Below are 27,587 nucleotides of genomic sequence, written 5' to 3' on the forward strand. Positions count from 1 at the left end.
TCCATTAAAGTGACACATATAATAATCTGTAGAATGTATATGGTATCTGCAGATGTTAAACATGCTGTGTTACTGTAGACCAGAAAACCAAAAGTATTATTCAAAGTGGGTGCAGGGCACATTGTTACTGTAACATCTGCAACTGAGAATTTATTTTTTTTCCTTGGCATTTTTTGTTAATTTAAGAAATGAATCGTTTTTTACTACCTGCAATTGTAAATTATAGCTGGTAAACCAACCGGGATTGACTATGTACAAAGAACACAGAAATGTACAAACCTGAACTGAAATCCAGGTGACCACTTCTATTTTGAACCCACAAGAAATACTTTTTTGTTTGGTGTCTGCTAGGAAGCTTGCATACTAGAAAGGGCCATTTATTTTTCTTCCATTCCTCCAAAGCACTTGTTTGCAAAAAAAAAAAAGGTCCAGACATTAGATTTTCTGCTGGGATAAGTAAGAACTGATGTTGCAGGTAATTAGCCTTCCTAGTATATCCCATGGCTGATTAACTCTTTGACTAAATTAAGATTTTATCTTTAAATGTCTGCCTTTTTACCTGGTACAACTGCAAGAAAAATGTTCCACTGTGACCCCTGTGTTCAAAGTCCAGGCACAGCCTGAGGCAATGCTTTGTGGGCCAAAGTCTGCAATTCTTTAACCTTGAGAAAATTCCCCTTGGAAACAATGGGATTTTTGCTAGGGACCGTAGGGATGTGGACATTTCACGTTCATGGGTTCATTTCTCTAGCCCCATGGAAAGCCCTGCAGTGACAATTGAAACAGATATCAGTTTCCTGGCTGCTAATTTCCAAAAGCTTATTCAGTGAGTGACTCAATCTGTAGGTGGAGTGTCAGACAGCTCCTGCCACCTTCCACCCACAGTGGCCGCTCTCCTGACCCGTGACCCAGCAGGCAGAGGTGCCTGCAAACACAGCCGTGCTCCTCGTGTCCAGAGGTGCTTGCCTGTGCTCGTACAGAGCCTTGGCACAGCTCCAGTCAGCTTATTCTTTCGGAGCTTTTTGGTTTGTTTTTGTAGCACGACTGAAGATGTGCACAGCCTTCTGTGAAGGCCACAGTTTATGCAACAAGTGAGGACTAGCGTACACACCCACAAAGGAGGAACTGAGATAAGAGTAGCAGTGTGGCTATCGTGTGGTCACCCTGCGGGACATCTCTCTGACATGAGACGGATCCTGTTATTGTTAATCTCACTTTTTGTATACAGCGTGGCAGAAAAGGGTTTCCAGAGCTATAAACAGAGAGAGGAGAGCCATGTGCAGCTGTAGAGGGGAAGTGCATCTATCAGCAGCGGCAGATGAAAATAGGAACCAGGACAGAAGCAGATAAAGAGGACAGTGAGGCTGACCCCCTTGCAGGGTTTATTTCTGGCTCATACTGTTTTCTACCTCTGGCTCCCTTTTCTGCAAGAGTCATTGTGATAAAGGAGGGAAGACAGCTGGGACTCATAAGGCAAGAAATAAGTCTTGCTTTCCCTCTTCTCAGAGACTCCATTTGAGGAAGGTGAAGGAGGGAGAGATGCTATACAAAGGGGAACCAGAATCTGCCCACTGGCTGGGTACAGTCAAAAGCAAGTGAGGAACTCAGGGAAAGAAGGAGGGAAGCAGGGCAGTGGAAGAAGGACAGGAGACTCATTCCACCTGGAGCAGGCAGGGGAAGGTGATAGCCTTGGCTCTTGCGCACTTGTTCCATAAAATTGGGTTGCTTTTTAACATCATTGTCTCCTTTAATTCTTCTCTTTGGTGCTCATGTTCTTGGGTCTCTCGTTCACCCTATTCAAGGTTGCTGTTTGGTATCTTTTTGGCCTGTATAAGTTCTCTGTTCACATTTGTTGACATGACCTTTGGAAACGAGGAGAAAATATAGTTGTTAAACATGATTAAACGGATGCCCTTCACAATAAAATCCTAAGCAGATTTTGCTTGGGTGAATTGTGTGAATCACTGAGGTGAACGGGATTTTTACCATTGTTTTCAGTAAGAAACCTCCTTACAAGTTTAGTAATTTGCTCCTGCACAAAATACAGCAGTATACTGAATTGTACTGACTACTGCATGAGCCCGAAGATAGCTGAGAATCAGCTGTCTCTAATTTAAGTACTCTAAGTAAAGCAATAAATAGGTAATGCAGGCCAATAGCACCATGTCACAGCTTCTGATTGCATCCTTCCTATTGCATAAGTGATCTTTGAAACATGCCTGCATTTCACAGTGATTATAACGACATAAAAGCTGCATATGAGGCTATGAAGAATGTAGCATGCCTGATCAATGAGCGAAAACGAAGATTGGAAAGCATAGACAAGATAGCGCGTTGGCAAGTGTCTATAGTAGACTGGGAGGTAAGTGCCTGACCCTTTCCTGGTCAAAGGTGCTGTGTACAGTACTTCGTGTCCTCTACAGGGTATATCTTTCTGCGTAGTAGGTAGTTTATAGTGTCTATTTTTCAACTGGTCACTGCTCAGGTAAAAGTCCTGTCGCTTCATTTGCAGTGATTGTGTTACTGATTACCTTGTTTGACTCTGGAAGAACAGCACATAGTATGTGAACACATCTTTGAGATGATACTGGAATAGAGGAATTGCAGAATCATTAAGGTTGGAAAAGACCTCCAAGATCATCTGGTCCAACCATCCCCCTGCCACCACCGTCACCCACTAAACCATGTCCCCAAGCACCATGTCCAACCTCTCCTTGAACACCCTCAGGATGGTGACTCCACCAATGGTTTTTATTTATTTATTTATTTATTTATTTATTTTAATGCTGGTGCTGTAGAATCTTACTTGGATTTTTGGTAGTTTTATCAGAACCCTCTTTACCAACTTTAGTAAGTGTCCTCCATATTTATGCAGAAATAAAGCAGAGCAGAATCACATTCATTGAGTGTGCCTGTATGAGATTATTTACATTCTGTAGCATTTTCAAATCTAATAATACAAGTACAAAAAAATTGAATACATTTAAGACTTGATTAGTAAAATGAGACTGGTTAGGCACATAGTAAGATCTTGAAATATTATTTACTTACTGCATGTATAACATCTCTTCCTAGGGCCCAGATGTGTTAGCCAGAAGCTCGGAACTCATCCACTCAGGAGAACTGACCAAAATATCAAAGCAAGGCAAAAGCCAGCAGAGGACTTTCTTCCTTTTTGACCATCAACTTGTGTTCTGTAAGAAGGACCTATTGAGGAGGGACATCTTGTATTATAAGGATCGTATTGACATGGATGAGATGGAACTTGTGGACACTGAAGATGGCAGAGACAAAGACTTTAACATTAATGTCAAGAATGCCTTTAAGATAATAAACAGAGCAACAGAAGAGATTCATTTGTTCTGTGCAAAAAAGCAAGAAGATAAAAAGAGATGGATGGAGGCATGCGAAAGTGAAAGGAGAAGAGTTCAAGAAGACAAAGAAATGGGTGAGTGCAGGGATTTCCTCTCTAGAAGGTGGTAATAACAAAAAGGGAATGTTGTTGGTTTTCCACTCCTTTTTTATGCTTTGTGCAGATGTGCACTCTGCCTTCTGGGACTGTTGCCTCTTTCTTACCTGACATGGCTTTTAGCTGTGTAAGCAAAGCCTGTTCAGGTGTGTTTGTCCTGTCATTGTGGGCCAAAGGTTCAGACCAGCTAAGAAGGGTATCTAAGTTACAGTGTAACCTGTGTCATTCTAGGGCATTGTGGAGTACAGTGATATATAGGATATGACAACAGGCAGCTCACAAAGATATCAATATATCAAAGATATCAATAATAAAAATCCATCCAAAATCCCAGCAGCTATGTATGAGTTATTGGCCACAAATATTGGTTCTTAAAGGACACTGTATTATAAAGCCAAGCAGCAATAGTTGTAGATTTGTACTTTTTATTATGACATTACCTTTATGTGGAAGAGAGTGGCATAATTCATAAGAAATGCTCTTCAGGCTGTGGATGGCAGTGGATTAGAGCTGGAAGTGCACTGAAGTGGATGATACAATTTAGAAATTCTTAGAAGAAGTTAAACAAGATGCTAAATCTCATATTCCAATTTCACTCAAAACATCTGGTCACAAGAATAGGAAGACAGGAATAAACCTTAGGTTGCAAACATAAACCCTTTAATCATAGAGGATTTCTTCTGTTTGATACTGTTGTAACAATGACAAAAATAAGATCTCCTCCAAATCTATTGTAGATGGTCCATCTACAAGCTAAAGAAAACACTTTCTAGTTTCCCAATTCATATTCTAAAACCAATTTTAACTCTTTCCCATTGCACCAACTGCTGCAATTAACCCCAATCACCTTGACTCCAGACCAAGTAATGAAGCAGCACAGCTTAACTTTCCCCAAACAGCTTAAAACAAACTTCTCCTGCGCTGAACATCAGGGTGTGACATTATCACAGAATCACAGAACTGTAGGGGTTGGAAGGGACCTCCAGAGATCATTGGGTCCAACCCCCCTGCCAAAGCAGGTTCCTTAGAGCAGGCTGCCCAGGTAGGCGTCCAGACGGGCCTTGAATATCTCCAGACAAGGAGACTCCACAACCCCCCTGGGCAGCCTGTTCCAGTGCTCTGTCACCCTCACCATGAAGAAGTTCTTCTGCATGTTGAGGCAGAACTTCCTGTGCTCCATTGTGTGGCCATTGCCCCTTGTCCTGTCCCCACAAAACACTGAAAAGAGGTTGGCCAAATCCCTCTGTCTCCCACACTTAAGGTATTTGTAAACATTGATAAGATCCCCTCAATTTTCTCTTCTCAAGGCTGAACAGACCCAGGTCTCTCAGCCTTTTATCATAGGGAAGATGCTCCAGGCCCTGTATCATATTATGGTCCTGTCGGGCACAACACAGATGGCTTTCATGAGTTGCTCTGTGTAGAGCTTGTTCACACATCTTGTGCTCATGGGGGAGTGTGTTGGCTGCCTTTACCAGTTCACCTAAATGGAACTTCAAAATAATGTGGATATTGCACAAGGGAGGAGGTGATTTGAAGGTAACACAGAGATGATGTCCAAACAATCCCTCTTTTAACAAAGTTATTAAAAACCTCAGCTCCAGCATACAATGTGATCAGTCAGTACTGAATAAATCATAGCTCTTGCCCTTTTGTGAAGAGGGCCGAGCAAGAGAAGTTAAAATGTAAGCATTTTTTATTCCCATTCCTTCTGAGGGATGCTCCTGAGCTCTTCAAATCTTTATCTACACCTCTTCCTGCAGTGTATTTTTTTATGGAGCACTGGGCAAGTATGTTGATGAGGCTGAATGCTGTGTGTTGGGATGCCTCTAAGGTTCACACCAGTGCTTGCTGGTAGCAGCAGAAGGTCTGTCTTGTGCAGCAGTGGAGTGTTACCATTCTGTTCCTGAAAGGCCACGCTTCCAGAAAACCCCAAGCATGGGGAAACTGCAGAGGTGTAGCAGCTGCAGTCATAAATGTCATTATTCTACTGGGATCTCATGAGATTCTACAGGGGAACTCAGGAGAATCAAGATATGACACTCAAAAGGGACAACCATTCACCAGTGGTGGCAGTGATAAGGATGAGATTTGTCACTGTAGCACTAACCCTTACTTAGGGCAAGGTCACAAATCTCCATGGTGCTGAGAGCAAAGATTGCAAGGGAGGGTCCACAGTGCTTCTGTTCTTAAGGCACTGACTGCAATACGGTTAAGGCATGTGCATGTGCAGCCTTTTCTGCCCGTGTAACATACATCCTGCTGGAAAGTGGCTTTTCAAATTATATTCATTATTCAGATATAGTAGTGCCTATTTTGGCAAAGGTGTCTTGAACCAGTTCTCTACCCAGAAGACTGCTTTTTTTCCATAATTTCTTCTTTTTGGCATAATTGAACATTTCCTTTAGCCAAAACCAGTGGAAAAGTTCCAGTATTCTCAACCTCAGGTTTAAATTTATCTTGTTGATTTTGTAAGCTATCTTGCTGGAGTTTGCATAAAGCCTCTAATCTAACCACTCTGAGAACAAATACATACTCTTCAAATGGCATTTTACTTCTATTTTCAAAAACACTTTGGTCAGGTCATTGTCTCCCAAACCATAACTGGCTTTTCTTAGCTTTTATGAATGCATGTGAAGAAAAGGCCACAGCCAGAAAATCCTTTTCCAAACCACTAATAGTAACCCTGCGACAGTGCTCTGATGTGTGCTGATGAAACTGCTTTCATTTCTTTTGTCCGTTTCTTTGTTTCTATAAAGGAAAGAATCACAGAATAAAATAAAAGAAACTTCTGCTACCCCAAAATTATGGCTACATGCTGTTGTATTTTAAGTTAATAGGCTGATTTAGATTAGCTATAAGGAGGAAATTCTTTCCTCAGAGGGTCGTGTGCCCCTGGCACAGGCTGCCCAGAGAAGCTGTGGATGCCCCATCCCTGGAGGTGCTCAAGGCCAGGCTGGATGGGGCTTTGGGCAGCCTGGTCTGGTGGGAGGTGTCCCTGCCCATGGCAGGGGGTTGGGACTGGGTGATCTTTAAGGTCCCTTCCAACCCGAGCCATTCTGTGGTTCTATCATTTGTAGTAACTTCTTCATAAATTCATGTTAAAAAAGTAAAGGGAATTTTAAAAGTAGAGAGATATGCAGGCAAATGCAAAATAGAACCAAATCATCTGCTTTATTCTGCTTTTGAGTTGCAGTTTTTGTGCTCTTCGTGTGCATGTGGGTGAAGTGAGTGACAGCATATGCACCCTGTTGTCTGCTTGTGCTAACAAAACAGATCCATATATTGCCAGTGTCTTCTACACAGGGAGAGGAAAGTAGAGTGCCTGTGCATGGGCTCCAGATGACACCAGACACTTGGCTACCTTTCCTAGCAGATGTCTGCCTTCTCTGTACTCAGCACGGATCAGTCGTATTTGTCACGCGGTAGTATACAGCATAGGGTTGGCCACACACTATAGCATCATATAAGTCATGCAAGTATGCAAACAAGTACTTGAGAAACCAGTGTGGGATCCAGCCCCAGTCTGATTGCAGCCACGACCACATCACAGCCTGCTTTGGTGTCTGGCAGAGGATGTGATGCTGAGTCCTCTGGGATGAGGGAATGCTGCCCTCTGCAGCCTTCTGCTATGTCTGTGCTGCTAACGGCAGTTCCTTGGCATACACAGGGCACGCCATAAATAAGATAATGTCCACCTGGTATCTTGTTCGCTCAAGGATTGTGCAAAGTAGTTGTAACAATTTTTGCTTTATGCCAGACAAAAGTACAGAGTTTATGAAGACCAATGTGAGATAATACCATGGAGTTTGTTCAGTGCACAGAAAGCTTTTCCAGCTTTTAAAATCAAATCTTTAATTCTATGTGGATCAGCAAATGCATACATTTAACACAGAGGGTGAAGCAATGAGAAGGTGGACAGAAAGTGGGTAGCATCCCCTTACAGAATATACAAAGTTTGCCATAAGACTGGGTATTTCCAACATGAAGGTATTAGGCGTTGAGTCGGACCAATTTTGCACTACTACAGTACCAGTGACTTCAGTTCGTTACCCCCAAGTTAGCTCAGATTGCCTGAAAAAAGAAACAGAATCTGTATTTGCGATCTAGTGCTGCTTGGCTTGTAGCTTTCAGAAATGTTGATTTACTTTTTCTTTTTTTTTCCTATCTGTAGTTATCTAGAGTTATCTGTAGAAAGATTTTTTTGTGCACTTAGTGACTGCCATTTATGGAACTGTAAAGCAAGCTTTTCCCAGTTATTTACTGGAAAATTCACGTTCTTATTCTTATCCCAATGAAACGCTGTTTAAATTTACATGGTGAAGTAAAACATAAGTCTAAAAACTTTGGGTTAAGATTTACCCAAGGATTTACTTAGCATTACCAAAGTTAAGATTTTACTAAAAAATGGTTAAAACAGTTTACCTATTAGTTTTGATTTAATGTAATCAAACATTAGATTAAAATATTTTTATACCATTGCCCTAATTTACTCTTTGGTATAGGAATGGAAATCTCAGAAAACCAGAAGAAACAAGCCATGCAGAATGCCCGTAAGTCAAGGCATGGAAAAATGAAAGGTGAGTATTTAAGAATAGCTTCACACTCCTATTTTATTCCAGTGTGTTTAGTACTGGGGAAAAGTGCAATGGTTGAGTTTCTGAATCTTTTAAAATTTTGTCTTGGGTTTACATGGTATTCAAATTATTTACATTAGCCCATATTTCAAATTCAAATACCTTTGTAAACTGTCTACAAAATGAGCTTCCCAGTCTCCTGCAGACAGCAGCTCAGTATTACCTCTTTGCTGGAGAAGAAACACAATAGGCACAGCAAGTGTTATATTTAAGGCTGTAAGAAAGTGCTCGCAGAGATTAAATTCAAAATGAGGGTTACTGTTTCCTTCCTTTGCTTTTACTCAGACAGCTTGTTCTTCTTTAATAATACCATGCTTTTGCTTTCTGTTTCAAACACTCATGTACTTTCTGCTAACCGCATGTTGCCGAATGCATGGTAACACGCTCAAAATGGCTTCCTATCCTTTCTTGCTAATTTGATAGAAGTGCACAGTGATGGGCTAGAAACTTGTTTTTCTGGAAACCTTTCTTATTTGTTTTCTCTCTCAGAAAACATGCAATTTTGTCTTTCCATCTTTAAGTCAAATTTGGGTAACGTCTGGGGTGGTGAGAGAATAAATAGAAGTGGTAACAGACCAAGTCAGGATTTAGGAGTAAAGGAGTTAATTTGTCCCTGCTCCCTGGGATTAATGCTGTTAAAGCATTTTCTCTTTTGCAATCACAGCATATCTGTGAAAAGCTGTCTGGATTATCAGGGGAGTGGCTAAAAATTGTGATCAGTAGATTCTGTTCAGAATATCCAAGGTCAAAGTCTAAGAATATTAGCCTGGAGAAATATTTTCCAAATTGAAGAAACGCACTTTCATTGGCAGAAGTATGTTACCCAGCCTTATCCTAGAAATGACTACAGTAAGAGTATGTACTTTAAAAAATGTTTCTCCTTTGAAATGTCAAAATTTACGCTTGCAAGCAAAGTTGTCAGGCTTTGTAAAATTGCTACCTATTTTTTGGTAATTTTGTAATGTTATTTGTACTGGTGTTATTCTCTTCTTAAGACAAATCAGTGCAGCAATTGAAAAGTGTAATGGCAGAAAAGGTAATATCTAGTAGCACTTTCATCCAATATGATGGCAAAATTTATTCTGGCTTTACTGACTATTGGCTTTGTTCCATGCTGCCATGCTGAATTTCCCCCCATACTGGTCACTATGCTAGCTGTCTCATACGCTTTCTTAAATCCTTCCTGTTGCAGGTGTAAGCTATAACGGGTGTCCTATGCCTCCACCACACCAAAGCTTGCATCCCATCCATCAGCGCCACATCACCGTGCCTACCAGCATCCCACAGCAGCAGGTCTTTGCCCTGGCAGAACCCAAGCGGAAACCATCCCTCTTCTGGCACACCTTCAACAAGCTCACCCCGTTCAAAAAGTGAGAGGCCAGGGGCCTGGGAAGGACACTAGCATGGGGGAGACTTATTCCAAGGAAGGCCCTTGGAGACACAGTTAAGCTTATTTGAGCTCAGAGAATCTCCAGTTTTGGAGGAAAAACCTTAGGCTCCCTTGAGCCAGAAGTACCACCTTTGTCTAGAAGAAGAATGAAGTTCCTCAGCACTGCTCTGAAGTAAATGTTGCCAGGTGTCAGCATTGCTGATGAAGAGTGGTTCCCCTTCTGACAAAGACAACGTGCTGTTACTCTAAAGCAGCAGTATTGGATCTGTTTCTTAGTTAGGTGGAAGTAATGATGGAATCATGCAGGTCACTGTAACATTTCATTTTTCTTAATCTTATACTGATGGCCAAATTTAGGATAGGGAGGAGTTTTTCTTTAAGGGTATGTCAGCAAGGAATCTTGGCAGAGTTTTCTCCTTTTGGAGAACTGGGCAGGGGTTACTCGCTAAAATCAGGTGGACAGATCCCATATGATTAGCACACTGATGCAGAATTTGGTGGACCCTAACCCTTCCTGTCTTTTTCTGTTAAATTGCCAAATGGCAGGAGAACATCCCACAAGGCCTTATCATATTCCAGATTGGAACGGGGAAATTTTATTCTGTCATGTAGAAACATGGACAGAGTGCAAAATGGACTACAACGATGTGTGCATTTCTTGCATACAAGTGGAAACAAGAGGAGCCAAGGGCATCTCTGTTTTCTTTCAGTCAGAGCAATGTACTGCTTGCATGTATGCTCTTCAGTATAGAGCTTTTATATCACTTTTTGCTCACCTCTTAGCCTGGGAGACGCTTCTTTATATTTCCAAAATGCTTATTTCTCTGTGAAAAAAAGTATTTTTTATTTTTTTTTAATTGGAGATAATGTGAATGTACAAAGAGTTGAGACAGAACGATCTGACCGCTGACTGCTGTCTGTGTTGCATAGTTCTCACGCTTTGTACTCTTTATTCATATAGCTTCACTTAGAAAATGGATGAATGGTAATGTAAATATTTCCATTAAGTTCTTGAAGCAGTCTGGATCCATGACTCTTCTACACAGGCAATCAACAGTGGGTTGTGACCAATTATTTCTTCACTGAGAGAGAGAAGTTCTTACTGGGAGGGACAGAAAAACTGTGTGGACCTGAGATGGATTTTTGTGTCAAAATCATCAGTCTGTGTTGGAAGGGGAAGGACCTGACTTGAGCAAGGTCAGCTCTGGTCAGCATCGGCAATACCTGATCTACATCGAAATAATTGGCCCATGACATGAAGTTGATTTGGTAGACTAACTTCTGAAATGCCACCAAGAAGAAAGCAGGATCTCAATATTTTCAGCACTGATCATTTCTGCTTGATAACTCACTAAGGGTGACAAAACTGCCGGTAATACGGAAGGAAAGAAAAACTCCATATGTTTCAGAACTGATTTGTTATGAATGTCTTTCAGATATCCTATGCTGCTGATTAGGGGCATTATTAAATGATAAGGATAGATCCAAGAGTATTCTCTTGACAAGGGACACAATCAGCTTTGTTATGAATCTGTAATATATGAAGAACAAACAATGGGCTAGAGGCCAGGCATCTTAAAAACAATGTAAAAAAAGCCTTATTTTTAACATGTATTTGTTCCTACTACTATTGTTACCTCTCTATTTTTATTTATCGTCAGTGTTGTGAAGCCCACTAGCCTGATGATTTTGTGATTTAATAACTTTGTGGCAACTTCTGCAAAGCCCAGGTTTGTAGTTTCGATTTTGAATGACATTTTTGACAACTGTACATTTCAAATGCCTTGTGTATATAGCTCAGCAATAATGCAAAGTCTGGTGATGCTCAGCCAAATCGTTCACTGCGTAGTGAACTTCATTGCTTGTGCTTTTCCATAGAGATGGAAGATGACCTGAAACAACTAAGAACTGGAAATACGCACTGACATTTTCAATGACTCAGCTTAAAGAAACTGCACAGGAAAGTTAGCGAAAAAGAGCTGTCTGGGTTTTGTTTTCCTTTTCATGTATAAAACAAGCCATCTCCTTTCAGACTTTTTTTTAAAAGCTAATTCCGAATACTCAATTTAAACAGAAGAAACAGACTTCCAAATGCAGGCACGGATCCATGCTCTTCCACTGAAATGAGCAACCCGTTTGTGTTTCTTATATACCCATTTTTGTGGGTACTTGCCATGTTCAGGCCTGCAAGCCAAAGTGGTGCACATACCATGGAAGTGGAGACTTTTTTTTTTTTTTTTTTTTTTTTATAATCCCATTTTGAAAAATTTGTTTTAGATTTTAAAAAAAAGTTGTATTGTAGTGCACACCCAGAAGCTTGCCCAGCTTGTCCTGAAGATATTATTGAGATCCACACTTACTTACATACTTGTCTTAGAAAAACAAGATTTTGAGATGTATCTTCTGACATGTCAGTGCCCATAAAGGCTCTTCCCATGTAGTGCTGGTGCCTTAGCCCTAAAAACGAACAGAAATGTTTGCCTATGGTTTTGGATGCAGCAGGTTTTTTTCTCCAAGAGAACTTAATTTCAGAGAGAGAAAAAGCAAATGTTTCATGTTGCAGATTACTCAGGACAGTTTTATATACAGGGCCCTACATATAGATGTGGTTGTTTTGTAATATTCTCTGTGTCTTTCTTTGCAATCTGATATTCAATAGATCGAGGATGCCGACACAATATGCATTTTATTGGGCTATGTGCTTATTGGTATAGGAATGTGCTGGCTATGCAGAAAGACTGATAAAATATGGTAAGAATAGTCAAATTTTAGACTACACCATAATCTTTTAATCAAATTATAATTAAATGAAAACACACAAATTATCTGACAATTAAGGCAGATATTTTCTTGGGGATCGGCCTGACTTCAGAGTCTCCGGGGAAAAGAGTTGCAAATAAAATTTTAAAGTTTGTATTCTAGCACCCCTTCCCTTTAGCAGAACTTGAAAGTCCTGATCCTCCTGATGACAAAACTTTTCAAAAGGTGTCTTTTCCTCTCACTTGTGCATGCTTTAAGTTACTGTAAAATATTCTAGGGCAACTACTAAGCGTATTTGTGCCTCGTTTAGCTAAAGCACAGCCAGAGCCTTCTTGATGGCCTGCTGAGCAGAAAACCTCAGACTTTTTGCATGAGATGCAGTAAAATATAATTGTCCTCAAATGTGTTCCCACTGAGTTAGGAGAATGCCAAACCATAATTGCATCTAACTCAGAGCATTTGATGTATAAAATAATAAGATTGTTTTACAAGTGGCTCTTGCCATGCTAAATTTCATATTGAGTTTTAGTGGTCAGTGTAATAAAGGAGTTCAAAGTCAGACTACTCAAATGTTCCACATTTTAGTTGTCTTTTGAAAATAATTATAACAGAGTTTTGGAGCCAAAGGTCTTTAGCCATAACTAACACAGTATCTTTCTTTGACTGCCTTTCTGCTTTTTTTTTTTTTTCTGTATGTGGCATTTGTTTGTAGGAGATGCTTTCTGAATGATCTCTAATTTAAAACAATTGGTTGTAAATACTAGGGATGACTTGCATATGTATTTTATTTTGACAAGTGTTTTGTAACATTTTATCTTACATACATTGCTTTGTGTATCTTACCATCTGTGTGCTGTTACACGTTGTAAATCAAGTGTCCTGGCTACAGAGCGGATGAATTGGCTGTTGACGGCTGAAACACTATGTATAGGACTGCAGTAACTTGATGTGTATTTGTTCTGAAGTAATTGCATTACAAGATTTATTTACTCTTGGAACATTGTCAAATGAATCTATTTTCTGGAAATACGTACAAACTTACATTCCCATTATTTTTCTCTTATTGTACATGTTTTAATTAAATAATTTACAGCTGAAGTTCCTCAGCTGTGTCTTATAAAACTTTATTGTACAGTTTTTAAAGTGTTGAATTTTTTTTGTCTACAAAGTCTCTTCTGTGAGGCAAATATGCCTCAACTATCATCTTTATTTTATTATTGTAAAAAGAAAAAAAAAAGTTACACCATCTTCTGTTGATTTCCCAGTAACAGTTACCGTACCTCCCAGCACAAATCCATTTTAGCAAACTACTGAACTCCATTCCAGGGTTGAACTCTTTAATATTGAGGCAAAGCCCATCCTTGTTACTGTCCCAGCAATTCTCATGCAGCTATTCTCATTGTGCTTTACCTTGTCCTAGCAGTCCTCTTCTAAAGTGCCCTTGGAAGTAAAAGTTGGAGGTTCAGTTCACTGCTCTGGCTGGTGGAGAAAAGTCCCTCCTGCTCAAGGCTCTGCTAAACATTTATGTTTCACTGAGACACGGTAACTTCAACACAATAACCTAGTTTGCTGGAATCTTTTCACAAAGAAATGTTTTTATGAGCTCAAATGCTGGCAGAATAGTTGGATTGGGCTTGCTGACAGATTCTCCCTCCTGTCAATGTCCATGCTTTTATCTCTGTTTCTTGGTTCACCTCACAGCTGGGAGTTTCCCAGGCCTCCAAGTGCCATTGCTGTGCAGGTTTGGTGTTGAGTGCTCAGATATCAAAATGAAAGGCACAGTGAACACTTAATGAGGTTGGATGAATCAAAAATACACCTTGAGCAAACACTGGAGTACAATGTCACGGCCAGGAGGCTTCCTTAAGCCCATGGGTTGGACCAGGTGACTCCCAACTTAGTGGTCCCTTCCAACTTAAACTATTCGTCTGGTCTTGGTGACCTCACTTCTGCATTTTATTTCACGTTGTATTTTACTTCACGTGCATTTTATTTCACATTTCTGTAGACAATGCTTTTAAGTTCTTCAAGAGCTGATCTATCAGGTAGAGCTTTTAGTTCATGCACAAACGGACAGCGCTGCTTATCTTTTTTCTATTTTTTTTTTTTGTTATTGTTTTTCCTAAAGTGTCTTACATGACCTGTGCTTGCTAACAAAGATGAGGATTCAGGCCTTTCTGCATTACAGTATCAAAGTAAAAATGAAAAAGTCATCCATGGAAAACTGCATATCACGTATTCTGTAAGGAAAGTGCACAAGTACTTAGTGTGTTTCTGAACATTCTTCAAAACTCAGTGATTCTCTCCTAACTAGCTGCAGAACGTGTAATCATGAGGAAACATCCAAACTGTACGAGCTGCAAGCACAAATAGGTAGGGTTTTGTTCCATTTTTGTGTTTTTTAACCTTACATCTGTGTTAGCTTTAGTTCACTGCAGCCAGGACTGACTTTTCTTCATCCAGGTGAGTACATAAGGCTGGAAACTCACCTACTGCTGCTATTATTAAATATTTAGGTTCTCCTTTCAAATAGAGAAGTATATGTTCCTATACGTATCTACACACACCTCTCTTTAGACTCCATGTGGCATCCCCAGATAACGTCCGCTGGCACTTAGGGTGGGCAGCACCACACAAGTGACCCACGCCCTTGGCACCTCCCCGTGTGCCCGTTTCACACCTTACGTTTCAGTTGTGCATCTTCCTACGGGAGGTTTGGGCAATGTTTTCTGTTCTGGGGTGAGTTATTTTAGTATTTTAGGCATTCAGAGTGGGCCAACGGATGGCTCCACAGGCAAGAAGAGGTTGAAACACATCGGCACCACCGGAGTCTGATGACAGCAGTGTTCAAAAGGGGAGAGAAAAGGGGCACCGCTGCCTTTCAAGGGCTGTTTCACTGAGAAGAGAAACCCAGGATGATGTGGGATTTGTTGACTATTTCTCCTAGTGATTTTTGGAAAGGTAAACCTGTTTCAGGAGGAAGGAAGAGCTCCAGGTGCTCCTAAGGGACTTTGCTGACAGAACCAGGGACACTGCTAATTCCTCCTTGTTTCTGGGACACAGCAAATAAGGCAGAAGGCACAATATGTACACCGAGGCAAACTTTCAGTAGGCAAATTAGCTAGGAACAGTTAGCATTGGCCTGTACTAATAAGCGTACCCCACACTTGGGAGATACCTGCTCATGAAGGACTGAAGAAATATCTGAAAGATGCTCTGATAATATGGCTGGATACAGCTTCACTCAGTAACCACTTATCTCATGGTCATTACTGCCATGGTCAGCTCCTAACAAAGGTAATTAGCACAGCTATCAAACTAAAATAAAATGCCACTATTCCTGCCATTCAGATGCAACATTATTTAAGAGCAAATGATGACCTTTCGCTTCCGTGTAATTATTTCCATGACATCATTCTGTGACGAGACAAGAAACTCTAGAAAATGGCTGATGGTAGTATTTGTCTTTGAGGCTATTCCTAGAACAGAAAAAAATATCCTACAAAAGAAAGAAAGAAGAAAGCATCACACTGGACTAACGCTGCTTGGCTAATGGGTAAGGAGAGAAGGAATTTTTGTCGTGGCTCTCCTTTCTTCTCATTAGCACAGCAGTGCTGCTAATTTGGCTACAGAAGTTCATTGAGGGAGAGCAGCTAATCGTTGCACGTTGTTCTCTCTTTTTCTTTTGCAATATTTTGTATTACCACAGGGTGGTGGTGAAGACCTTAGCGAGCACTACTCACTGCTCAGTTGTTCCGATGTTTTTTATGCTACTAAAAATATTACTTGATACACAGACCATGCGTGCCATCTCTTTGCAGTGATGGAAACCCCTTCGGATAAAACATAGGGTTCTCAATCACTTGCAGCAACCGGGATGACTGAAGGCCACTTCTTATAACACAGTAACTCCTTTTACTCCTTTTATCCTTCAGTGTTCACAATCAGCATTTTTGGAGCTGACAACACTCTCCATTGCTTTGTACTCTCCGTTGCTTTGTACTCTCCGTTGCTAGTCCTTAGAGAGCAGCAATTTCAGGAAGATGCAGCGAAGCATCAAGTTACAGCTTCTTCAGGTTTAGTTGCCAAGAATAATTTTAGGGGCACAATAGGTTTGACTGATGCTTGAGCAGCTAGATGGAGCACTTGCTAATTACACATGAAAAAGCTCTTTGTCATTCATTTTATTTACTTCAACTCAATCTTGTTACTTCTTTTCCATAATCACCTAATATTTGTAATGCTACGTTCACAGTATTGTTATGTTTTAATTTCTATACTCTTTTTGTCCCTACTTCCATTACAAATTGCTTGATACAGAAACTAAATTTATACATTCTTTTTCAGCACAATAATGGCATTAGAACTGCCTTCCATCTTAAAAACCAACCAAGCTAACAACTGTATAGCATATTCCTGTAATGGAACAGGTAAATCAAAGCTTTATTAATTCATCTTAACAATTTTATTTCACATAACAGTGGTAAAAGCCAAAGTACAGAGCACTCCTGCTTACTATTGGTATAAATAGAAAGATTCCAGCTTAGCCTTCTGTTTTAATTATTGAACAGCTCTCAAAATTAAATCACTGACCTTTGAGAATTTAGTGACCAAACAAGTGCTTGTCCTCAAGGCACATGTTTGGAGCTTGCATTCCTTTACAGGAAGCTTTTATACTCTGATGAAAGATGTCCAGGATCATTGCAAGAACAAAGTGAATGAGGTAAGACCAAAGATCCTATATATAGAGAGAGATGATAACGATGATGATATTGTCATTGTGTGGTGAGGAGTGCATACATGGGGACCAAATACCTATTTTTAAGCAAGAAACACTCTTAAACAGCTGGGAATAGGGTTTTCTGTTGGGGGACAAAGACCGTCAGACTTCTCTATGGGGTGCATCAAATCCTAACAGCATCCCACAGAGCACTTCTTCCTTTTGCACTCCTCTAGAGTCCTTGGACTAAGGCAGCAAATGTTTATATAGCTCAGAAGTAGCCAATATTTGACGCATTTTCAACTTTTCAACTTCCTTTAGCACAAACTACCAGCAGCAGATGAAGGGGGATTTTACTGGTTGGTGAGCACACACTTCTCTGTAGACTGCTGGAGAAGGCACCATAAATAATATTTCCAGTAATTGTTGCAAAATTGGGAATGTTTTGGAAGGCAAAAGGAAAATACTAAAGGATGTATCCCCAATTTAAGGTCCTACCATGTAAATTAAGTTAAAAGAATATTTAATCTGAATATTCCTATAAAGGTGCAATCGTTCTTAATGAGAAGATATTAATCTCGCTCTCTTTTTACGTGGTATCTGTGTGACTTGTTCTGTAACTCTGAAATGATTGTGACAATGCTAGTTAGTATTTCAAATGTAATTCTGATCTTAGTGTTATTTTTTCATTAACGAAAGAACTGATTTAAAAGCCAATTATGTAAATTTTACTGATTCTGGCTACCGTTTTTATCTGTACATGTTTAACCTCTATAGCCTAAGCTTTTGTGCATTAGACATTTATGGATATTAATTCTAAATATAATAGACATTAATTTTGTTGTTATTTCATTTTGTCCCTCCTTCTAACCTCTTCCCATTAATCACTCTTACACTGCCTTATACCAGAAGCATCCAGAATCATGTACTTCAGTGGACCCCAATACAAAGTTATAAAATAATAAGGATTCTCCAAGAAAAGGATAAAAATAAGATGTTTTTGATGTAGCATAGTTTCATGAGAGGGGAGAAACCAGACTAAAGACCTGTTTTTGCCAAAAAGTCCTTATTTTATTCCTCATTTGATTGGATAAATAAGGACTCATTGAGTCCTAATTTGATTCCTCACATCTTTGCCCTCATCTCACTTTACTCCAGCTCTGACCCTCTGTGAGGGAGTTATTCAACTTATTAACCCAGAAAAAAGACTAATGCCAATAAAAGAAGAAAAAAACATGATTGTTTTGTGCTGAGTTAGTGTATTGAATTGCCTTAGCTCACCTCCTGCAGGAACCACAGCCAACTTGTGGGAGATGAGAGGTACAAACGTGCAGTCATGAGCAGGCGCAGACAGAAATGTAGCTGGAGGAGACCTGTTTCTTCTTGGTTGTGAGCCGTTTGACTGACTCCATTATATTATATTTTCCTTAAAAAGATGTTAGATAAATACAGGATTATTAATGGCCAACACAATCTGGTCTGAAGACCCAAGAGAAGAAGGATTTCCTTACAGACTTGAAATGCTTGGGGGACAGTCTGTAGCAAGTCTTTCAAAAAGGAAGGAGGGAGCTGGAAGAGGTAGGCCATCTACCTGCACCAACATCTCTGTGGACTGTCTTCGCAGAGTTATTTATTTCCACAAGTCACACTGCATAAGAAAATACCAAACAGAACCCAGTGCTCCAAATGATAGGGAATTAAGGTGTATTGTAAAATATGTAAAACTGAGTTAAAGTTTCATCGGTCTAATGAAGCTATGGCTGACATTCCCAATAAATTATTATTCAAAATAATCCCCTGTAGATTCCCAGATTGTATTTAATGCTAGATAGACACCTATAAATGAAAGAAAACAAAACAACAGATGTGGTGAAAACCCATTTCCTTTTTTCCTGCATCCCTTTCTTGGGCTCACAAGCTAAGTATGGGGGAAAAGACAATCAGGCAGACATAGGCAGATGTACTTTTCCTGTCTTAAATCTTTCAGCCAAAATCATACAACCTATCTAAAGAATGAAAAGCTGGATTATACTGCTGGCTATTGTAGTCAGCACAGAAGAAGCACAAAAGCAGGACATCTGTACCCAAGGGTATCCTGGCATCCCTGGCAATCCTGGACACAACGGCGTACCGGGTCGTGACGGACGCGATGGCCTGAAAGGCGACAAGGGGGATACAGGTACTGTGTTCAGCGTGAATGATCTGATGTATGAAGTGTTTTGCTACTAGTCCCAACAATGTCTGTCACTCTGCATTGATGGATCATTCCACCTTGCCTCCAGGAAGCATTTCAGACTTTCATCGCTTACTTGTTTGAGGATGAAAATATAAGAAAAGACCTAATAATTAAAGCAAGAGAGCTAGTGCTACTGAGAGGTCAGGTCAAAGGGATAAAAACGACTTAAAAGAAAGACTTTACTTACTTTCTATTCTGGGAGCATTTTCAGGTCCATTTGAAAACTGAAGTAACTATACTTCTGTAAACAACTTCAAGCTCACTAAAAAACAACTGTGCAATAGGAAATGTTCAGCAGTAATAAGACTTCTCTTTCTTACCTAAATTTTACATTTGTAGGACTTGATTCTGAGTGTGCCTACTTGCTGTAACTCGAGCACCTCTACAGTAAAGTTCAGGAGAGGACACGACTGAAAAAGCACCGTAGAATTCATGTCTGCTGTAACAGGCTGTAGTAGAGATTTACGTATGATACTGAGGACAGGTAATTATCACAGCCACCTAAAGGTAATAACTGCTGTGTACTTTGAGCCTCAGGATAAGGGTGGCCTTTGCATTCATGCTGGAACATCAAGGCCAGGGTTACACCAGGTGATGAACCTGTGGACATGTGGACATTTAACACTTCATCACAAGTGTAACAAGCATGTAAAAGACAGGACAAATGCAAATCTGCTGCTTCAAATTTGCTCACAATTTTTTGTAGGGGAACTCTTCCCCAACAGGGTATATGTCAGGTCAGCTATAGTGTGGCATCGTGCACGGGGCATCATGGTTTAATGCATAAGTGTGTAACAAGAACTGTTACTGTATGCACAAATCTATCCAGATCAAACTTGTACTTATCACATAAACCCTTCTACCAAGTCCTGATCCTGCAGATTGTGATCTGCTTTTTTCAGTAGTGTACACAGTCTAGTACGTAAAAAAATCTGAGGTCGATAGTCAGAAAGAAATTACCTTAACATGTGCTACATTGTTTTACTGTGCCTTTCTAGTCAAAGGAAATGTCTGCCTCTAATAGACCAGGTTGCTGGTGCAATCACAAAGACAAAACCTAATGAATTACTTTCTTTACCAGTAAAGTCTATGCCTCCACAGGAAGTGCATTCTGCAGAATCAGTGCTGAAGGTGTAGTCTGATGTGCATTTCTTTGATGGTTATACTAGCATAAGCAGGAACCTCTGCTAGACCCTTTTGCCACCTCTCCACTCCTCTCTTCAATACACCACAACTCTTTGTGTGGCTATGCAGTAAGTTGGATTGGTTGAAAAATAACCAGGACTTACAGTTTGGACAACAAAGAGTTACTCACTGCTTCCTGCCTAAGCTGGAGCACTGAAAGTCAAATCTACCCACTTTCACCCACCTCAGTGACTGCTAAAGAGTTACTTTGAACTCTCGTGTTTTATAAACAATTTACAGAATTCTCTGTCAAGCAACCACTTATGTGCTCCTTCTGCATTCAGTGTCCTAGTCTTGCTTAAAATGAAACCTTTTAAAATCCAGGAGCAAATAATAATAATAATAATAAAAAAACACATTAGCTTCTTAATAGGCAGGTACAGTCAAGCCATGATACAGGAATCAGAAGTGAATGCTTCCCTCTGATCTATAGACAATATTATTCCACTGTGATGTTTCATCACCATTGGGAAACTCCTGCAGGTGTCTTTTCTTGAGGGGGGCAGTTTATCATTGTTTCACTACAAGGCTTTCTGTCAGTGTAAAACTTCTTTCTGAATGCAGCTTCCTTGCTCCTTTTACTGCTGGCCTCTTCCATGATATCTCCCAAGGATGGAGGCAACAACAGGAGAAGAGGTTTTCACAACACTGGTTCCTGACCTGGGGACATCTCCTCTACAGATTTCAATATCCCACTTCTTTATGCCAAGGATTCTTTCTGTCTGGGAAAAATAATAATAATAATAAGTGCTATCCTCAAGCGTTTCTATCCTCCCTGTCAAGTCTCCCCATGAGATAAAAGCACCAGCAGCGGCACCCACTAGTCCGGAATAAGACTACTGTTTACATTACTGTTTAGCCAGGCTTGAAGAGGAAGGATCAAAGCAGGGCTTGAACCCCATTTTTCTAGTAATTTAATTGCTTAATGAAGATCTGTTTTTCTCTTCTGTGCTAGGTGAAGCAGGACTTCCTGGCACTCCAGGGAAAGATGGCACAAATGGAGAAAAAGGCCAAAAAGGTAAGAGAAGAAGTATTTCAATGTATTAGTCATCTAACAACTGTTGGGTTTGCAAGCACTGGACATGATATAAATTCTAGCTGTAGTGAAAGTAGCATTGAGGTTAAAAAAAACTTTTTCAGAAGTGGTAGAGGCTGCACACCCATACTGACAATACAAGAGGAATTTGCCTCCAATTATCCTTCTGCCTCTGATGCCCTACCACTTGTCTGCTCAGCCCATTAGCTCACCTTTCTCTTCTCTCACCCCTTTGTCAGCTGCTGAGGAAGATGCCACATCTGCAGCTACCTCAAGAAAATGAGCTTCCTGTAGCTATGTGTGCAATTTTAGAGAAAGGTACTTCAAAAGGAATTACAGAAGACATGAAGTATACACCTAAAAATACAATAGACCCTATTATTCAATTAGACTGATCAAGCAGACCCAAAATCTCAGAAGTGATGGACTTGTGCATCCTTGGTGTAATTGTGAATGGGTAAATTTATGTTTCCAAAAACATGGAAACCTGCCAAATACACTGTGTCTAGGTTCTCTGAAATCCTTAAGATAAACCTGAAATATAAGATATGGTATATGCATTGCAGAGGTTTAATTACAATTGCTCTGAACACCTCAGATTTTTCTCCAATCCATTAGAAATGTCCCGAGTCCTGGAAGGAAAAAGAGACATGAGGACACAAATGTTTAATATTACCAAAGCTACCTTCTTTTCCTGTGTCCTTGTCCTGTTGGGTCTGTGCTGCTTTTTCCAGAGCCTTGCTATATAATCTCAGATTTTTTTAGCTCATTGCTGCTGTTAAATGCTTTCAATTGTAAATTGAGATCTGTAAAGTGTAAATACAGCATTATTGCTAAGATCAGAAGCCAGAAGATTTTATGCAAAAATGATTGATGGAGTATATGAGCATTATGGTATCTTTTGGTGTTCACGTCTATCAACTGCTAATGTGCCCTTCACATCATGGGACCTTCATCAGCAAAAACCTTGTGCAGATGGATTTTCAAAGGCTTTGAGCTTCAGTCCAAGTCTGAATGAAGGATAAGTAGAGCATGTGGTTGCAAATACCAAGGTCAAAAAGCTTCTTGTTGCACTTCAGCAGCAATCTAGGTAACCCAAGCAAAGCCCCATCATGAAGAAATTATAGAAACACATGGCAGTTAAGGTCTGGGTGTTGTCAAAGTAGAAGACTTTGCATGATTAAATTGTGAACCATCTCCTTCACTTATAACAAAAGCTGAAAATAAGCATCTGGACAGATGCTGCTTGTGCATGAGATGATCTGAGCTGTCAGTGCTATCATCATCCTAGAGAAAAGTTACACCTTCCTTTCTTTGAGCTTATTCTTGCTGCTTTCAGCTAGGGTACCTGTCTTCTAGTGCAATAGCAGCTTCTTCTGGCTCATCCTTAACTTCCATGTTTGAAATGTTGTATGTACTGTGAGCACAGTATGTACAGTGGTGACATATAGCTATACATACGTGTCTTTGTAATGAAACTCCTGTTGTGTCTCAGTAATCCATTGGACAATCACAAGAACGTGTCTTTCATTTATTTTTTTTATTTTTATTTTTTTTAACCTCCATTTAGGAGCCAATGGGACTGTTGAAGAGAAGGGGAACAAAGGAGATAAAGGAGAAAGAGGACGACCTGGGAAGCTAGGACCAAAAGGAATTATAGGGTCAGTGGGTTATAAGGGCCAGAAGGGAGAACTGGGTCTGCAAGGACAAAAGGGGTTAAAAGGAGACCTTGGGCCTATAGGTCCAAAAGGGACAAAAGGTGAAACTGGCCAGCCTGGAAGAATTGGTTTGCAGGGGCCAATTGGCCCCATTGGTAATCCAGGTCCTAAAGGTAACACTGGAGATCTGGGGCCACCAGGTAATCCGGGAGTTCAGGGGGAAAGAGGCTTGAAAGGAGACAGAGGAGATAAGGGGAACATAGGTGCCCCAGCAGTCCTGCCAAGGAGTGCTTTCAGTGTAGGCCTTACGGTTGCCACCAAGTTTCCTCCCCACAGTCAGCCGATCAGGTTTGACAAGGTGCTGTACAACAACCTCAATGACTACAACCCAGTCACTGGCAAATTCACCTGCAAATTCTCTGGTGTTTACTATTTCACCTACCATATCACCGTCTACTCGAGGAATGTCAGAGTAGCTCTAGTTAAAAATGGGGTTAAGATGTTGCACACTGTGGACGGGTACCAGGGTGTTGAGGACCAGGCGTCGGGAGCTGCCATCCTTGAACTACAGAGAGGAGACGAGGTGTGGCTTCAGGCTCACCGAGGAGAGACCTTCAACGGGCTGTTTGCAGACTCTGATGATGATACCACCTTCACTGGGTTTCTACTGTTCAGCACCTCGGACATGCTGGACCCACTGCCATCGCCTGCAGCGTAAATCCATGCTCTGTTAGTCTATGACTCTGGCGAATTGTTTGATTCCTACTGATCCAAGTTTCAGAGTGTTGTAAGCAGTGGAGGTGCTTTATGAAAGTCGGTGCTGGTTTACTTGCTTAGTATTCTTCTTCAGTAGGAACTACTACTAGTAGTAGTTCCAGTCCTGCCTTTTGAGCATTTTTTGAAAGGAAATAAAACCTGTCCATGAATGATGTATGTCTGTGTCTTTCAGTCCTCTCCAATAAATGTTAAGTCTGCTGGCCAATTTCAGCTGAATTCAGTGGAGAATTGAATTCATCAGGGGACATATTCCAAGAGCTAAACAGGAGATCTAGGACTGCAGGGAAAGAAGGGACAAGACAGAGATTTCTGTAAGAGGGTTTTGTTTGTTTGTTTGTTTTTCTGCCCTGCAGAGATGGACTTGGGGGTATTCGTAGATGAAAAACTGTGTATCAGCACAAGAAGGAGGGGAACCTGTTGGAGTGAGTCCAGAGATGATGAGAGGGCTGGAGCACCTCTCCTACTGAGGACAGGCTGAGGGAGCTGGGGTTATTCAGCCTGGAGAAGAGAAGCTTCTAAAGAGAACGTATAGCACGGCCTTCCAGTACCTAATGGAATCAGTGGGAAAGATGGGGAGGGATCCTTTATCAGCAAATGCAGTAATAGAACAAGGGATAATGGTTTAGAACCAAGAGAGGGTAGGTTTAGATTAGATACTAGGAAGAAATTTTTTACTATGGTGCAATTAGTTTTTGTGATTGGCTTCTGGGCAGGAGAGGGCAGCTCTTCAGGGTCTGCAGGGCTGGGCTTGGTGCATTACTGGGTTGGTAACTTACAGCGGTACATACACCAGTCCTGAAGGAGAACTGTTTAAAAAGAAAGTGGGGCAAAATAAAAGATATATTTTCAAGTTCTGGAATTAGGTAGACCCCTGCCATATTGTATAAATATTAAACAGTAGTTACCTCCAAGCCAGTTTATATCTTTCTAAGTGGGAAGCACAGGTAGACTTGTAACTTGGTTAGTTTACATCCAAAAATATAGTTTTTAAAACTTAGAATTAGCATTGTCTGATACCTGCACACAGCCTGCTTGTTTTGTGTAACGGATGAGTTTTGTTGCAGCTGAGCAGGATGTTAAATGCAACTTTTAAATATGGTCCTTTGCACTCTGTGCAGCTGAAGGTCTGAAATAGAGCAAATAGAGTAAAAATAGATAATAGAGCAAATAGAGCAAAATGGCATAATAGATGGAAATGCCACGTGGATTTTCTGGCACGGGGCAGATATTAAATGCCACTGCAAAAATACAGCATGATGCTGCTATAATTTAGAATTAGCAGGTGCAAAACGCATTATCCCAACAGAATAATAAGCTTTAATTTTGTTTTGTTTTATTTTTGTTTTCCTCATGTTTTCCCCTCCTCTTGTCCTAACACTCGAAAATACAACAAAAGATGCTGTTAAAGCTCACTTGCTACCCTTAGAAGAGAATAAAGCTGAGAAGCCAACTGACTGAAGCCAATTTCACGGTCAGTGTCACGAAATCATGTATAAATGCAGTGTAAAAGACTGAGGTCTAACTTCTGATAATCTCTTAACACTACCAGGAGGCAAGGAAAAGCGGACAAGTCTCCATCAAGTTGCTGAGCCTGGAGTTTGGATTATGAACTTAACACTGTGAGATGAGTTTGTTTCAGGAAGGACGGCTGCACACACATGCTTCAGTCAGTTTCCATGCCAGTTGCATTATTATGAGGGAAAGGGTTATTTAAGTGTTTGATGAGGGGTGATTTTTCTGGTAAACCACAAAGTGTAAATTTGCCTCATAGAAACATCTAGACTACAAAAATGCTTTCAAATACACTTATTTATGATGAATTCCTGTTCTTGTAAGAAACTGTTAAGTCTTAAACTGCTAAAATAACCGCAGATTTTCAAGGCCCGGTGTCACCCCGGGCAATGGCGGGCGGGAGGACACCGTCCGGAGCCCGGCGCCTCCTCACGGCCGGCCGCGGGGAGGCAGCGGCGGGTCCGGCGCGCTGGGGGGAGGCGGCGCTGCCGCCCTGCTCCCGGCCTCCCCCGCCGCGGAGATCGCGGAGATCGCGGCCTGCAGGCGGCCTCCCTCCGAGCCTCCTCGGCCTGCCGGCGGGGCAGGCACCGGGCCGCTCCGCCATGCTGGTCGGCTACGGCCGGGCGCTCGGCCTTGCGCTGCGGGGCTTTGCGCTGCGGGGCCGGGCGGTGGGACCGGGGCCGGGAGCGGGGCTGGGGCCGGGGCTCCGGGCCGTCAGCACCAGCTGGAGCCCCGTGGGTGCCGCCTTCGATGCCAAGCAGCAGCGCGGCAGCGCGCCCGGCAGGGAGACGGTGAGCGGCGGGCAGGACCCGAGCTGAGGGGGGACGGGCTGGCTCCGGTTGTGGGGAGTTTTTATCCAGCCCCAGCTTGGGTCGTCAGGAATTAATTGCTTGTAACACGGCCGGGTTCCTGAGGGGCGTTTGTGACTCTGCTCCGGCTCCTGGGTGGTGGGGAGGGCAGGAGGCCAGGGGAGGTGTGGGCACCTGTGAGGAGAAATGGCTGGTGCTTCGGGGCATGGTTTAATGGGTGACATTGGTGGTAGGGGGATGGTTGGACCCGATTATCTTGGAGGTCTTTTCCAACCTTAATGACTCAGTGATTCTATGAAATACATATTTGTGCAGTGTGTGGTTGAAATCAGGGTTCTGAAAGGCCTCTTTGCCTTCTGGCATTTGGGGGCATCTCGCTGGGAACAGAGGGATTTGGAGTCCCGTCCTGGGATGAGGAACTTGCTGTCAAATTGTCAGCATTAGCAGCAGTGGCAGAACAGGACAAAGCACCTGGCAATGTCCCAAATATATCCGAGATGATGCTTTTGCTTCAGGACATGCCCTTTGACAGACAACCAGTCAATTCGTAGCTTTTCCATTGAAAACTTGTAAAGTACTTGCAGACCTGTAGCAGGCTGCTATAACAAGGAGTTAGCAGAAGGCACATTGTAAAGGCCCACAGATTTTCAAATCCAGACTGGGATTTTTAGATGCTGAGGTTAAATTTGGGGAGAGATGGATGTTGTATGAAATCATCTACCTTGTACTGTTAGCTGTAATTAGTAGGTAAGGAGATGCTCATGTTGTGGTTGGGCAGTTGCAAAGGGGAGTGTATTGCTTGTAGAGCTGCTGTTTGGTTTATTAAATATATATATATATATATTGCTGCTATAGGTCTGTATCATGGAACTTTTCCAGCAGGTAGTGTTAGCAATTTAGTGTGATTTGCAGCAGGATCTTTTAAATTCTCTTATACAAATGCAGAACATAACAGCTTTCCATGGCTGCTCTGCCAATGCTACGCTCAGTTTAAGGCTTGGTAAGAACTTCAGGAACCAAACTGTTCATACTATAATATTCTTGAGTTGTTGCTTGTCAGGCCTTTGAGATCTGGTTCCAGGACTTGAGGCTCGTTTCATGAGCCCAAGGTCACTGTTCCACTGGTGAATATCTGGAGCAGCTGGTCAAGTCATTCACTGTTCTGACAATCCCTTTACTCTTAACATTCCTGGATAAGTCTCTTTGCTTCAGAAGGATGTTTTTCCCTAATTTCAGAATGCAGATAGACTTCCTATAATTTGTCTTGTGCCTGTGCTTTGGAAGCAAGGCACAAAAAATGCTTTAAGAAAAAGGACAAGATAGCAGATTATGGGGTGGAACAGGAAAAATTTCTCAGGATTTGATGCTGAACTCTTACAATTTGCTGAAAAGAATCCT

General features: G+C 41.3%; 3 protein-coding genes across 12 annotated transcripts in view; all 3 read left to right on the forward strand.

Moving 5' to 3' along the window:
- Positions 1–13,395, forward strand: part of SPATA13 (spermatogenesis associated 13) — a 148,250-nt gene extending 134,855 nt beyond the window's left edge. For all 10 annotated transcript variants that reach the window (XM_035326180.1, XM_035326184.1, XM_035326197.1 and 7 more), the window contains 4 exons: positions 2,233–2,362; positions 3,076–3,448; positions 7,975–8,049; positions 9,299–13,395. In XM_035326180.1, coding sequence (XP_035182071.1) covers positions 2,233–2,362; positions 3,076–3,448; positions 7,975–8,049; positions 9,299–9,480 — 760 coding nt within the window. In that variant the 3' untranslated portion in view covers positions 9,481–13,395. The remainder of the gene's footprint in view (positions 1–2,232; positions 2,363–3,075; positions 3,449–7,974; positions 8,050–9,298) is intronic.
- A 2,857-nt stretch (positions 13,396–16,252) lies between these two features.
- On the forward strand, positions 16,253–24,022 carry LOC118167039 (complement C1q and tumor necrosis factor-related protein 9A-like). The gene is made up of 4 exons (XM_035326252.1): positions 16,253–16,979; positions 18,964–19,155; positions 21,353–21,415; positions 23,004–24,022. Exons 2-4 carry the CDS (start codon positions 18,990–18,992, stop codon positions 23,807–23,809), a joined length of 1,035 nt encoding a protein of 344 aa, XP_035182143.1. The 5' UTR covers positions 16,253–16,979; positions 18,964–18,989; the 3' UTR covers positions 23,810–24,022.
- Positions 24,023–25,954: 1,932 nt separating this feature from the next.
- MIPEP (mitochondrial intermediate peptidase) overlaps positions 25,955–27,587 on the forward strand; it is a 73,110-nt gene continuing 71,477 nt past the window's right edge. The window contains exon 1 of the mRNA XM_035326263.1: positions 25,955–26,171. Within this exon, the coding sequence (XP_035182154.1) occupies positions 25,983–26,171 (189 nt within the window). The 5' untranslated portion in view covers positions 25,955–25,982. The remainder of the gene's footprint in view (positions 26,172–27,587) is intronic.

This window comes from Oxyura jamaicensis, chromosome 1 (assembly GCF_011077185.1).
Source record: "Oxyura jamaicensis isolate SHBP4307 breed ruddy duck chromosome 1, BPBGC_Ojam_1.0, whole genome shotgun sequence".
Taxonomy (NCBI): Eukaryota; Metazoa; Chordata; class Aves; order Anseriformes; family Anatidae; genus Oxyura; species Oxyura jamaicensis.